General features: G+C 44.9%; 1 protein-coding gene across 1 annotated transcript in view; it reads right to left on the reverse strand.

Annotated features, from left to right (window-relative positions):
• LOC120542177 (dedicator of cytokinesis protein 2-like) overlaps positions 1-14,970 on the reverse strand; it is a 63,009-nt gene that overhangs the window by 22,970 nt on the left and 25,069 nt on the right. Inside the window, exons 26-36 of the mRNA XM_039774431.1 lie at positions 13,789-13,884; positions 13,498-13,596; positions 11,555-11,649; positions 9,172-9,250; positions 8,863-8,963; positions 8,499-8,557; positions 7,476-7,624; positions 7,145-7,230; positions 6,025-6,181; positions 5,827-5,867; positions 5,491-5,581 (exon numbers count right to left, since the gene is read on the reverse strand). Coding sequence (XP_039630365.1) covers positions 5,491-5,581; positions 5,827-5,867; positions 6,025-6,181; positions 7,145-7,230; positions 7,476-7,624; positions 8,499-8,557; positions 8,863-8,963; positions 9,172-9,250; positions 11,555-11,649; positions 13,498-13,596; positions 13,789-13,884 — 1,053 coding nt within the window. The remainder of the gene's footprint in view (positions 1-5,490; positions 5,582-5,826; positions 5,868-6,024; positions 6,182-7,144; positions 7,231-7,475; positions 7,625-8,498; positions 8,558-8,862; positions 8,964-9,171; positions 9,251-11,554; positions 11,650-13,497; positions 13,597-13,788; positions 13,885-14,970) is intronic.

Raw genomic sequence — 14,970 nt, forward strand, 5'->3', positions numbered from 1 at the left:
TACACACACATACATATATATCAGTGCTTCCTGATTCATTTTACTCTCGCACCCCCTTGGTTTGAGACGTATGAAAAAATATGTGGTTAACGCAGAAAGACAGATCACCGATTGAAGTTTTATGAATAATGGATACTTTATTCGCGATCAATGATTGTTTTGGTAAAGCCATACTCAGTGTATTCATTAGATGAACGGTAAAAAGTAAAAGCGAGGGGAGGGTAACTTATTGAGGCATGCAAGCAAAACCACAATAGCACGCAGGCTCGATGTACTGTAGTGCGCGTCAACTCGATCTGAATTGCGCGATCACATTCGAAAAAATATTTCTTTTCTAGTTCTATTTAGTTGACACAAATATCTTTGATTGGAATGTCAGGCGAATTTACTCTTTACATTTCTATGGTGAAGAAAAATTTATGCAATGATGCCTACATTTAACTTACATTCCTACCAAAGACATTTCTGTCGACTAAATAAAAATTCCTTCTATTTAAAATTTAAATAGAACTTGAACAGATACGATAGTTCATAATATCCACGCAGACTTGCACGTAAGAGCGGGAGTCATCCGTTTTAACAAGCAGCGTATTGCACTGATATGAAATAGCCTGCCCATTTAATTATTTTGGAATGGATAAATAAATTAAGATTTTGTACAAATAATGTTTTTCATTTTTCTTCCTTGATGGATTCTGGCACCCCCAGCAACAGTTGCTCGCACCCTAAAGAGTGTGTATATATATGTATATATATATGCAGGTGCCAGTCATAAAATTAGAATATCATGACAAAGTTGATTTATTTCAGCAATTCCATTCAAAAAGTGAAACTTGTCTATTAGGTTCATTCATTCATTCCACACAGACTGATGGATTTCAAATGATGATTAGAACTCACAACTCATGAAAGTCCCAAATTCAGCATCTCGGACAATTAGAATATCAATGAAGACCAAAAAAAAAGATTTTTAGAAATTACTGCAGCAATGCCACGTGGCATGGAGTCGATCAGTCGGTGGCACTGCCCAGGTGTTGTGAGAGCCCATGTTGCTCTGATTGTGGCCTTCAGATCTTCTGAATTGTTGGCTCTGGCGTATTTCATCTTCCTCTTCACAATAGATTTTCTATGGGGTTAAGGTCAGGCCAATCAAGAACAGGGATACCACGGTCCTTAAACCAGGTACTGGTAGCTTTGGCACAGGTGCCAGGTCCTGTTGGAAAATGAAATCTGCATCTCCATAAAGTTCGTCAGCAGCAGGAAGCATGAAGTGCTCTAAAACCTCCTGGTAGATGGCTGCGTTGACCTTGGACCTCAGAAAACACAATGGACCAACACCAGCCGATGACATGGCACCCCAAACCATCACTGACTGTGGAAACTTTACACTGGACCTCAAGCAACGTGGATTCTGTGCCTCTACTCTCTTCCTCTATACTCTGGGACCTTGATTTCCAAAGAAAAATGCAAAATTGACTTTCATCAGAGAACATAACTTTGGACCACTCGGCAGCAGTCCAGGTGAGACGCTTCTGACGCTGTCTAATGTTCAAGAGTGGCTGACACGAGGAATACGACGGCTGAAGCCCATGTCTTGCATACGTCTGTGCCTGGTGGTTCTTGAAGCTCTGACTCCAGCTGCAGTCCACTCTTTGTGAATCTCCCCCACAGTTTTGTTTCACAATCCTCTCCAGGGTACCAGCGGTCATCCCTATTGCTTGTCCACTTTTTTTTTCTACCACATCTTGTCCTTCTCTTCACCCCTCTATTAATGTGTTTGGACACAGAGCTCTGTGAACAGCCAGCCTCTTTAGCGATGACCTCTCCTTGTGCCAGGTGTCAATGGTCATCTTCTGGACAACCTCAACTCCGCAGTCTTCCTCGTGATTGTGTGGCCTACAGAACTCAACTGAGAGACCATTAAAAGACTTTGGAGTTCATTAGCCGATTAGAGTGAGTGTGGCACCAGGGGTCTTCAATATTTAACCTTCTCACAATATTCGAATTGTCCGAGATACTGAATTTGGGACTTTCATTAGTTGTCAGTTCTAATCATCAAAATTAAAAGAAATAAACATTTGAAATCCATCAGTCTGTGTGGAATGAATGAATCTAATATACAAGTTTCACTTTTTAAATGGAATTACTGAAATAAATCAACTTTATATGTCAAGATATTCTAATTTTAGGACCGGCACCTGTATATATATATATATATATATATATGTATATGTGTGTGTGTGTATATGTATATATGTAGATATGTATGTATATGTATATATATGTTTATATATGTGTGTGTGTATATACACTCACCTAAAGGATTATTAGGAACACCTGTTCAATTTCTCATTAATGCGATTATCTAATCAACCAATCACATGGCAGTTGCCTCAATGCATTTAGGGGTGTGGGCCTGGTCAAGACAATCTCCTGAACTCCAAACTGAATGTCAGAATGGCAAAGAAAGGTGATTTAAGCAATTTGGAGCGTGGCATGGTTGTTGGTGCCAGACGGGCCGGTCTGAGTATTTCACAATCTGCTCAGTTACTGGGATTTTCACGCACAACCATTTCTAGGCTTTACAAAGAATGGTGTGAAAAGGGAAAAACATCCAGTATGCGGCAGTCCTGTGGGCGAAAATACCTTGTTGATGCTAGAGGTCAGAGGAGAATGAATGGGCCGACTGATTCAAGCTGATAGAAGAGCAACTTTGACTGAAATAACCACTCGTTACAACCGAGGTATGCAGCAAAGCATTTGTGAAGCCACAACACGCACAACCTTGAGGCGGATGGGCTACAACAGCAGAAGACCCCACCGGGTGCCACTCATCTCCACTACAAATAGGAAAAAGAGGCTACAATTTGCACAAGCTCACCAAAATTGGACAGTTGAAGACTAGAAAAATGTCGCCTGGTCTGATGAGTCTCGATTTCTGCTGAGACATTCAAATGGTCAGAATTTGGCGTAAACAGAATGAGAACATGGATCCATCATGCCTTGTTACCACTGTGCAGGCTGGTGGTGGTGGTGTAATGGTGTGGGAGATGTTTTCTTGGCACACTTTAGGCCCCTTAGTGCCAATTGGGCATCGTTGAAATGCCACGGGCTGCCTGAGCATTGTTTCTGACCATGTCCATCCCTTCATGACCACCATGTACCCATCCTCTGATGGCTACTTCCAGCAGGATAATGCACCATGTCACAAAGCTCGAATCATTTCAAATTGGTTTCTTGAACATGACAATGAGTTCACTGTACTAAAATGGCCCCCACAGTCACCAGATCTCAACCCAATAGAGCATCTTTGGGATGTGGTGGAACGGGAGCTTCGTGCCCTGGACGTGCATCCCACAAATCTCCATCAACTGCAAGATGCTATCCTATCAATATGGGCCAACATTTGTAAAGAATGCTTTCAGCACCTTGTTGAATCAATGCCACGTAGAATGAAGGCAGTTCTGAAGGCGAAAGGGGGTCAAACACCGGATTAGTATGGTGGTCCTACTAATAATTTAGGTGAGTGTGTGTGTATATACTGTATATATATGACAGCAACACTCATCACTCACAACAGTGACAAAACAATTACATTGACAATCATGTTACGTTATTTTCAAAATGTTTCCTTTTCTTTTTCATTACTTCTTTAACACACTACTTCTCCGCTGTGAAGCGCGGGCAGGCTATTTCGTATCAGTGCAATACGCTGCTTGTTAATCTGGTGTCACATGACACCAAATTAACATCATTCTGGACCAAAATCTTCAAATGCCCATCAGACAGCCTTGGTGTCCCAATCCGTCCTAATCCAGTAACAGCTGTGCTTGGTGGGCTCAACGAGGGGCTTAAAGTGGAGAAGGACAAACAAACTCTGATGGCCTTCACTACACTATTGGCATGTAGACTTGTTTTGCTCAACTGGAAGAATCCTAACTCTCCTCTTTTAAGTCAGTGGAGTCAGTGAGGTTTTATATTATCTGAAATTGGAAAAAATAAAATTTACACTTAGAGGATCTGTGCAGAACTTTTTCAAAACCTGTCAGGATCTGATCAATAACATTTTAGAATAAGCCTTTAAAGCACTGAGGGAGCAGATTCTCTTCCCATTTCTTTTTCGTCTCCATTTATCTTTATCCACTTATTAAACTCTTCAATTTACTTATTTTTACTAGCTTTAAGTTTTACTCCATTGTTCGTGCTCTCTTTCTTTTTGATGTGATTTCAATCTTATTTTTGTAAAAAATTATCTATTTGTATGGAATGATTGCAATAAAATCAATAAAATGAAAAAAAAAGGTCAAACTGGGCCGAAGGACATAAAGGCAGAGAAACGCTGGTGTAAGGAACAGGGAGCATAAGAATTACTCGCATGGAGCGGCACGGATCAAAGCAAATCTTAAAAGGCCTTCTAAGAGTCAGAAAACGCATGAGACCATGGGAGACAACAACAACAACAACAACAATAATAATAATAATAATAATAATAATAATAATAATGAAAGGGTTATTACTGGCAATTTCTGCAACATTATTATCCTTTTTTTTTCCTATGCCACTCCTTGGCTAAACGTATGAATCTTCCCAATGTGGTCGAATGTCTGATTTCTTCTAAATTCACTTTCAAATGCCTCGAGGCCTTGACTGTCTTTCTTTCTTTCTTTCTTTCTTTCTTTCTTAATAAGTATAAGGGTTGTTTTATCAATGGCTTAGTGTGTTAATTTGAAAGAATTACAGTGTTAACTTAGATTTAATGCTCTTATCTAGTGTACCCGCGTAGATATCCATTGGATACCAAATCTCCAGTAACCCTAACCTAACCCTTACTGCTCTCCTACTCTTGATTGCAAGTTTATCTTCTTTTCTAATGTGAACGGCCACAGAGAGGAAATCATTGAACTTCTTTATCTCCCACTGCATGGATGTTATTTTTCTTTTAGATTTTTGGTGCTCTTCACTTTAAGTGACAATGACATTGAATGACTTTCTTGCTGAGTGTCACTGTTATCCTGTCCCTTCATGACATTGCAGGTCCCTTCACCTTTAGTGGTGCAAAAGAAAGCCTTCTGAAGGGAAACAAGCTGCACCAAGAGTTCCAAGAGAAAATGCTTCAGATGAAACGAATCTTTAGCATTGCTTCATCAACCCAATAAACCGTGTGCGTGACATACTTGGGTTATCAGCGAAGGCGGGGGCCCTTCAGGACTGCTATGAGATCTGCTGAGCCGTTTGCGGCTTTAGTTTCCTTTCCATTTTTTATCTGATTAATTTAGCCGAGTTGACAAACAAATCTGAAGCGCTTTTATCATTCTTCTTATCAATCATCACTTCTCTAGCGGCTCTCTGCCCCCTCATATTTTCCTTCTCACGCAGATGGAGACCACTCTGCTGCTTGTCCCCAGTCCCTTCTTGTGCCTCCAGTTCATTCCTTCCCCTTTTGAACTCATCTGCCCCTCGCCCTTCCTTGTCGTTTCCCTCCAATGGTACCTTGAGAAGCCGGGTGTGCAGCAGCAGCGCGTAAGCAGCCTCGGTGTAATTCTCACAGTCCAGGTGGAGGTCTCTGAGTTTGTACAGATACCTGGAGAGCGGAAGTAAAACAGACGTCAGAATTAGCTTTGGACTTCCTTCAGAACCCTTTTAAGAAGGTACGGTTGGCCCGCCCTCAGTGCAAAGCCTGACTTTTACAATCTGAGAGGTCCATCAATTGGCACCCACCTGTGCCTCCTCAACCCAGACTCTCATGGTCAGTAACCCACAATGCAGCTCACCTCAGATCGTCGGCGTCGTCGGTGCCTATAAAGGGCACTATAAAGGGGCACCCACCTGATATACATGCCTTCTCGATTGATGTCTTTATAAAAGTTCTGCAAAGAAACACATGGATATTTAAAATGGTGACCAGGGGTGAAGACATTGTGACCTAATAATGAGAGATGTGGCTCGGGCCATAGAGCAGTGACATGGTGGCCATCCAAGTGGAGCATGAAGGCTCTTGATGAAGCGCATCTGAAGATCACTTACAAGCAAGTTCACGGTGCAGCTCATGCGGTTATTTCTGCTCTCGTCGCTCATCACTGTCCGATAGTCCAGTAGCCGTTCCAGTAAGCCTTTCACGAGAGAGACAAAGTGCTGCACGGCGGTCGTGAGACTGGCATGTTGGGAGGCGCAGTCCAGCAAGCTGGGGATAGAAGAGCGGTCAGTGAACTCAGGACAGACTGGCAGCAACAGTGAGGGATTCTGGGAATCAGTGGTAACAAATGAGGGGCAATGCCACAGTTCAGCCTCTGGCAAAGATTTCAGGGATGGCAGGGGGCTTTCAAAGTGATTGTCACATTTAAAGAGGACTTGCTGTCAAATTCTAGGGGCACCCACCTGCCATACATGTGGGGTTTGTAATGTACCCAGTGGACAGTTACATCTTCTTCTCGTGCCCACGGGACTCTTAGGTGACTATTCAGTACATCTGGACTTGATCTGAATTCCCTCACCCTTTTCTCCTAAAAGCAGACCACCAAATGAAGTTCAGGAAGATGGATTTACACCCCCTGTAGACATGGGCCGGAGTGGTGGCTCCAAGGCTAAGGATCTGTGCCCGGTTTGAATCCCCTAAATGCCAGACGTTATTCCACTCCATTGGGCCCTCAAGTAAGTCCTTCCTGGGAATGACGTTAACCTTCATGGAGCCCTGCAAGAAAGGTCCTACAACCTGCTTTGAAAACTCAGGGGTTGGTGGCAGGACTGGCACTCCAGCCACTGTTTAAAAGCTCACACTTGAACTGGTGTGCTGCTGCAGTGTCACCCGTTGCACGGCTGTGCTTGGGTCCTATTGGTGGTTCGTCGTGTGGTGAGTGCATCCTCCTGGCCTCCATAGAGATGTTCCTCCAAACCAAGCGCCTCTCTCGCTGGCCTTGGAGTATTAATGAAGGGCAGTGAAGTGCAGGTGAAGCAGCGGCTCTAACAGAAATGTCAGCTTTGTGTGACAAAAACCTGAAAAGAGTGACATCTAAGGGCAGTAACGGGGTCACAAGACACCTCAGAAAACAGCACTGCAGGTTTGGTATAAAAAGCATGGCAGAGCAGTCCTCAGTCCCATCAGCCGAAAGCCCCAAGCAAAGCAAGACAAGATGCCCAGAATTCTTACATGGACTGGAAAAGCTGCATGTACTCCTCATCGCCTCCGCCACCTTCAACCTCGTGGTCCAGTTTCAGGATGATCTCGTTCTCAAACTAAAAGTGAGCAAAGGTTACATCAACAGGCCCATGAGACCCTGCTGTCCTTCTACAAGGATGACACACAATGGAGAAGACTAAAACATTTCAAATTCCACTTGGACTTCTGGAGAAGACCTCCCTGTTGAATCTTTGATAACGGAGAACACTATCTGAAAGCACAGGCTTGAGTTGTAAAAGTATCTCAATGTCCCACTAGAAGGGGGCTTAGAAAGGCAAAAGTAGAACCCGGAATTCAATACCTTCTTGAAATCTCCACACTTTGAGTGCTCACACAGCATCATATCAAAGAAGATAGGAATGGTGGCCTTTCGCAGGGTCACCTCAGGGATGAGGGTCATCTCCAGAATTGGTCCCACCATACCAGGGATGAAGCAGATCTTATTGTGACCTGGAAATGCCACAAAAGTCAAATTCTTCTTATAAGAAATACAACAACACAAAGGCAACAAAAGAGAAGCCACACAGACAGAGAGACAGACAGAGAGACAGACAGAGAGAGTCTGGGCTGGGCTGCCATTTACACCCCTCGTCGACTGGGCCAACAGAAACTCCAAAAGTCAAGTCCCTGGCCCTTCATGTTTTCTGTCTTTTATGTACGGGATGGCCATCCATCCGTCTAATCACTTAGCTGCCGTGTCTAGTGCCTTTCTAAAGGATTCCCTCTTGTTCTGTGTGTCCTCTGCTTGTAATTAACTTCCATTTGGGAAGTTCATTTGGGTTTGAAGATGACTCGTGAGTGCCCTCTACTGACCATCCAAAATGTGCACAACTGTCTTCCTGGGCTTTGCTTAGTGAAGACAGAGAGAACAAAAAGAAGAAAATGGGTTTTGTCTTCTTCTGATTTCAGTCTTAAAAGGGCAGTTAGAAGTGACGCTTTCTTGTGTTTGTGTAGTTGTCCTTCCACCTGTCATGGCACCTGCCCTCATTTACAGTTCTCAGTGTCCCAAAGTTTTACTTTCCAGCTCCCATTTCAAACTCAAAACAGCCCCCAGTCTGATGTTTACTTGATTATGTCTTTGTAAGTCGCTTTGGATAAGTGCATCTGCCAAACAAACAAATGTAAATATAAAGCCTGTCTTTGATCAATAAAGAAAGGACTGCTGGGTACACCGGGACACGTGAGGGTCATCCAGACTCCATAGCGAGACTACGCATACTGCAAATACGAACAATTTACAAAGAACGAGAAGAGTCGGAAGAGTTGGGCGTGAAGTGCCCAAAGGCCGACACTTGACTGGCAGTAAATCTGAACAGAGACTCACCTAACTTGTACCAAGTGTCTCGAATTGCAAATCCAATCAGCCGCCTCATGTCACCATACCTGAATCAGGAGAAAGAAAGGCGGAAGTAAGAAAAGTCAGATGGCACAACTGACACCCAAAGGTGGACCTGCTGGAGCGACTGCCAGCATAACAGAAGCGTAAAGCCGTCAGACCAAGATGGCGTGTTCTTCTCTAGTGGCTTACATTTCTCTCTCTGTATGTCATGGCCTGGTGAATGTCGCGTGTTACTTCACGGTACTCAGCACACGTGCCAATACAACGATTAATGCTATTACATTTGGGTTGCCCACAGGTGTGCCCACACCAGGCATTAGACCCAGAGACATGGCGGCTCATGACTTACTTGGCCAGAATCTTATTCCGTTTGGTAGAGGAGAAGTGCTGCAGCTGCAGAGAATCCTGGGTGATGAAGGCCACTGCCAGATGGAAGTAGTTGTTCCAGAGCTGCAATGACACAGCAATACAAGGACAAATGTCACTGCTGGGCAGACTGAAGGAACCCCAGAGAGCATGTGGAGGGCACTATGGACCTTCCTGAATTAAAGGTTTTATTTAAATTTGTAATGAGCCTCAGCCACCTGGGATAATCCACAGATGCTGAGTCACAGACACATCACAGATGCCACCCTACTGAACGACCTGTTGTACCGACCTGAACTTCAAAGTCCTTATTTTCCAGGAATTTCTGGTTCATCGTTTTGGCAAAGATGTTGATTGCTCTGAGAAAAACCCTGCAAGAAAGAAACAAGCAGAGGCTGAGCATGGCTGGCAGATTGGGTTGGGGTCCCGAGACCCGGTGGAGTCACGCCAGCCCATGACGCGTACGTGACATCATTATTCAAAGACGCTTGCGGGATCCAGGAATTGTTTGCATTTCTCATGTCTATAGTTTAAAAACGCAACTGACGTGAAATGCAAAGCACAGAATTTGCGGAAAGGGCAGGTTGATCATTTGTGTGCATGTAAGTCAATCAATAAGGGGAGGCCATCCTGTCTGGCCGTGCGCATGTCATTTAAGCCACAGCCCACGGCGTATCTGCGTGTCACGTAATGTCACTTCTTCCTACTTTACACAAATGAGGCAGATTCATATCTACAAAGACAGTCGCGTTTTGGAAATGGAAGCTTTGACAATCCGGGGGAGCCCAGGACCGCCCGCACACTTTGATGGGACATGAAGACCATCCGTGACCACCTTGTTATTTGAAGTAACTGGACTCTAAAAGGAGCTTTCTGGACATTCAGATGCTACAACACATTCTAAATACGATGAGTCCTTCATTTGAATAAAACTCGACCCCACATGAACAAAGACACAAATAAGTGACCCCACTACATGTGTGACGACACCTTGGCTCCTGGGTGGTGCGGACCCCAATTCTGAGGCTGCGATCTGTCGATGCCAAGTTCTTGACGCTTGTCCTGCCTAGAGTCTCATTTGGGTTAGTTGTCAGCTTTAACTGCGGCCGATGAAACATCGCCATTCAAACAGGCGGGTGGCTGACCAGTAAGAGTGAAGAACGTGACACTGCAGAACATTGGGCTCTTCACGGCTTTACTTAACCCACTTTGCTATGTGGAAATGCTGAGGCGATTCTCTAAAATGTGAGCGGCAAACATCCAGAAGTAATAACGGGCCACTCGAAGACGTCCACTCAGAAACTGGACATGTTCTCCCCTCCGTCACGCGTTCTGCTTTAGTATGGCGGTGGCGTGCAGAAGGCTGAGAGACGACATGCAAATGTCAAGCATCAGGGTGCTGTGCTGAGAAACAGGGACTTGGATCAGGCAGATCTAAACCAGAAAATGAAAACGCACCAAACATCAAAGTCAAAGGGGCAAGCAGATCTTAATCTAATCTTAACATCCAAACTTCACCCTGAGGGTTAAATTAATTCAAGGCTTTGTCCGCAGAGCAGAACAGACAGGATGTTCTAGAAGTGACATGTCAGAAAGTAGAAATCTCCATAAGACTCAAAATGTCAACACCACAGAAAAAGACAAAAGAGCATCATCGAAAAGAGAAAATCGATTGCAACGAGTGCAGAATGGAGCTGCTAGAATCCTAACTGGGAAAAGAAAATCCGAACACATTTCTCCAGTTTTGATGTCACTACACTGGTTGCCTGTGTCATTCAGGATTGACTTTAAAATACTGCTGATGGTTTATAAAGCCTTAAATAATCTGCGCCATCTTATATATCGGAATGCCTGACGCGTTATATTCCAAATCGTAACCTCAGATCCTCAAATGAGTGTCTCCTTAGAATTCCAAGAACAAAACTTAAAAGAAGTGGTGAGGCGGGCAGGCGGCCTTCTGCTGTTATGCACCTAAAATCTGGAATAGCCTGCCAGTAGGAATTCACCAGGCTGATACGGTAGAGCAGTTTAAAACACTGCTGACCACACATTACTGTAAGATGGCCTTCTCATAACTTCACTTTACTTTCACCCTGATACTCTGTATGTTCAATTCTTCGTAATAACTATTCATGGTGGCTCTAAAATCCATACTGACCCCAACTCTCTCTTTCTGGTGGTTTCTTTGCACCACCACCTACTCAAAGCATCCTGATGCTCCAACAATGGTGGACTGAAAGCCAGAGGTCTACGTGACTGTCATCATCAAGTGACTCCGTGAGAACCCTAAATACAAAGAGGACTGTTTCATTTATGTTAGGTAGATTGTCCAGAGGGGCTGGTCAGGTGGTCTCATGGTCTGGACCCCCTGCAGATTTTATTTTTTTTCTCCAGCTGTCTGGAGTTTTTTTTTGTTTGTTTGTTTTTCTGTCCTTCCTGGCCATCAGACCACCTTACTCTTAATCTATTTTAGTTAAGGTTGACTTATTTTTATTTTCTTACTGTGTCTTCTATTTTTCTATTCTTCATTTTGTAAAGCACTTTGAGCTCCATTTTTTGTATGAAAATGTGCTATAGAAATAAATGTTGTTGTTGTTGTTGTTGTTCACCAACACAGTGGAAGAAACAAAAAAGGAAAACTGACGCAACAAAGCAGTCATGACGCCCGCCTTCACCTGTTCTGGACCATAATCATGGCCATCCAGTCGGACGGGTAGACGTGCTTCCCAATGAGGTCCTTAAACAGAAGAAACGTCTCCATGAGAAAATCCTGGGGAATAAAAAGAGAAAATTCAAGCTTGTTGAGTTCCCCTTCAGCTCTTTGTAGACAACAGCAGAAGTGAAGTCAGTCGGTAAGTCAACTGGTCAGTCAATCAGTCAGTCAGTCGGTCAGCCGGTCAGTTGGTCAGTTGGTCAGTCGGCCAGTCAGCAAGTTGGTCAGTCAGTAAGTCAGTCAGTCAGTCAGCAGGTCAGTCAGTCAGTCAGTCAGTCAGTTGGTCAGTCGGTCAGTCGGTCAGCAGGTCAGTCAGTCGGTCAGTCAGTCAGTTGGTCAGTCGGTCAGTCGGTCAGTCAGCCAGTCAGTCAGTCAGTTGGTCAGCTGGTCAGTCAGCCGGTCACTGTCCAACAACGTCCATAAAAGAAGAGCCATGACGGCAGCAGGCAGCCTTCTCCGTTGGGGGCTCACGTCTGCTCCGCTCCGGCCATCCTGGTGACAGGCCTGCATTTTAAAGCTCGTTTCGATTATTTGATCATTTTATGCTTTGCAAGGCACCACTTGTCACCATAAAGGCCCTATAAACAGAATCAAAGTGAGAATGGGCAGAAATGGCTAATAAAATGTACAGAAGGTGCATTGTAGTCTTTGAATATTTCTAAGCAGACGACTACTCAAGATAAAAAGTAAAAAAAGAAAATCATGAAGGTGGAACCAAAACTACCTAAAACAATGAAAGCTTTAAGAAACAAACCCACCAAAGCACGTGACATCACAATGGCTGAGAGAATTCATTAACATTGAAGTGGGGCACCCAGCTGAGATGGTCTGGACCTTTGGCACGGACCACCAAAGGGAACTGCAGTATCAGAAAAATGGGCAGCGCCATGGGGTGGTAGGAGTGGTGGTGCCTCAACAAGAACCGTGTTGGAAAACAAAATGGCAGCAGCGTGGCTTCAGATCACATTCACCGTTACTGTTGTTTGGTCCAAATTCAGACATTCGAACCCTAATCATGGCAGAGGTGGCACATGCCATGTAGTGGGCAGACCTGGCCCTTTATCTCTAAGTGAGCACGCAGTGGAGCTGGAACGCTGGAGGTCATTTTAATGATCGTTTGTTTGGTTGTTTTTGTGATCTTTTTGGTGCCACAACACCATTCTGTTTTTTATATGGCTGCAGCCATTTTGTTCACGTGATCAATTCATTGTCTCCCTTACGATGTCTGGGATGGTGACCCTCATCACCAAGCATCTTCTTGTCGGCATGAAGACACATCAACAAGAATTGTGAAAGTCATCTGGGGTCAGTGTGTGCGGCACGGCGAGTGAATCTGAATACGAGGACCTCAAGGGGCGGCAGGCTGGCTTTGTGTTTCTTCCTCCTTGGCATCATTCTGGCTTGGAGTGGATGAGCAGTGGATGGCTTTTGTCCTGCCATGTAGAGAGCTCAGACATCCTGAAGTGGTGAGCTGTAGAGCGCACCGTGGACGCCCCGCGTTACTCGGCTGCTCGTGTTCTCATCGGCCTTACAGCCTCTGTTGCGGTCGACACGTAAACGTGGAGCGTCCTGCCATCCTGCCGTGCTCCTCGAGACTAACTTTGTCTTCACAGGGCTGGGTTGGCACCACGTGTGTGTGAAGCACTTGGCTCTGCGGCGACTCAGTGGCAGACGTTGGGTTCTGTCCTGAGTGGCAAACCACAAAGTTTACTCTGAGGGCACCTTTGACAGGTAGGCAGGTAGCGGAGTGCATCACAAAGGAGACCCACCATCAGCCAAGAGCAAAGGCAGCCGTCTCTTTGGGACGCGACAACAAAACAACAATACAAGACGTCCAGTAGACTTGACGGTCAACACGTCTGGACTCTCCCTTAATCGAATCTTAATCGTAATCACTCCTCTTACCACAAGCTCAGTACTCTTGTCAAACGTCTCGATGTACGAGGAATAGTGATGGTCACTCATCTGGTTGAGGACAGCAGTCATGCAGGCCACAAAGTGACTCTGTTAGGAGACAAAACGAATGAGAATGTCAGAGACGGTGCCCCCCTGTGGCCTGGCGAGGGGACGCTTTACACGTCTGCCACACTCTGGGACACCGGGACGGCATCCTGCGCTAAGGCGTGAAGAGTGCGAGTGGCACGGGACGCTGGCATTGCGGGACCAACAGGCCCAGGCGACACACGGCAGACTCACAATCAGAGGGTGGTCTCGGCCCATCCTGATGACAGTCGTGTTGACGGTCCGTAAAAGGTGCTTCGCGATCTCCTGCGTGTGATGGAAGGTCTCGCCCTTTGAGGGAAGAAACAGAAAAAGGAACGTTAATATGAAGGAAGTCCGACAACTTCGATAGCTTTTACAGTCTGTTGTCATTTGGCCACTCCATTCTTCAAATGTGTCACTGGAGACAATCGTCCCGTTACGGCCGCCCGCCTCTTCTTCCACATCATTCGTAATATTTGACACGTGCAGGTTTTTTAATTCTTCTTCACCCTCTTTATTGACGGTGGATTGCTAAGCGATGCCACCTCACAGGTCCTGGCATCAAAGTACAAAGCTACTCATTGCAGCCGTATTTACACCGAAAGGTGAGCGACGTTAAACCTGTGATGGTCGTGTGCCCAACCCTACAACAGAATCGTGAAAGTATCTCTCTGTTATAGTCGACTAATCCTGGGACGAGACGCGACTTTCTCAGAGAGACACTTACGTCCCCCCGCGAGACGAGACTTTGTGCCGAGAGATTTAACCAGAAATAAAAGACAAAGAGTAGAAAACAAAGTGGAACGTCGTGAAGAATTCCAAAACGTTGGTGCGATGCACAAGAGCGCAGGTTAGAGATAATGAGGTACGAAAATTCAAAAGTCTCAAAAAAAGGACAGTAAAGATGGCAAACAAACGGAAATTATTACTCGGCGAAATAACGGAACAGAAAAAAGAGATCAAATATGTTGTTTGGAGTTAAAGTTCAAGTCGGAGACTCGCAGATCGTCTAATTGGTGTTGCCATCAGGGTGCTTCTTCTCAATGAGGAGGCGAATCCGTGAGAATTGAAAGATTTGATGTTTGGTGAAATTGAAATCGACACACGCGAGCGGCACAGACGTCAAGTGGCAGGCCGGGGGGCTTGGAGGGCAAAGCGAGCGGCGGGGTGAAGCCCCCTAGTGAATAAATAAAATAACAATTAGAAAATGCAAAAGGAATACAAGAATGGAGTCTTCATACCTGCAAGTATTGGAAAAAAAATAAAATAAAATGAAACATCAGCGCAGAATCCTGAGGCCGACTTTCAGAGTAACTGAAGATTTGCACATTCGCTGCTCCTCAGGTGGGCTTTCTGTTAAAACCCAAAGTGTGTGTGTGTGTGTGTCAGTGTGTG

This window comes from Polypterus senegalus, chromosome 13 (genome assembly GCF_016835505.1).
Source record: "Polypterus senegalus isolate Bchr_013 chromosome 13, ASM1683550v1, whole genome shotgun sequence".
NCBI lineage: Eukaryota > Metazoa > Chordata > Cladistia > Polypteriformes > Polypteridae > Polypterus > Polypterus senegalus.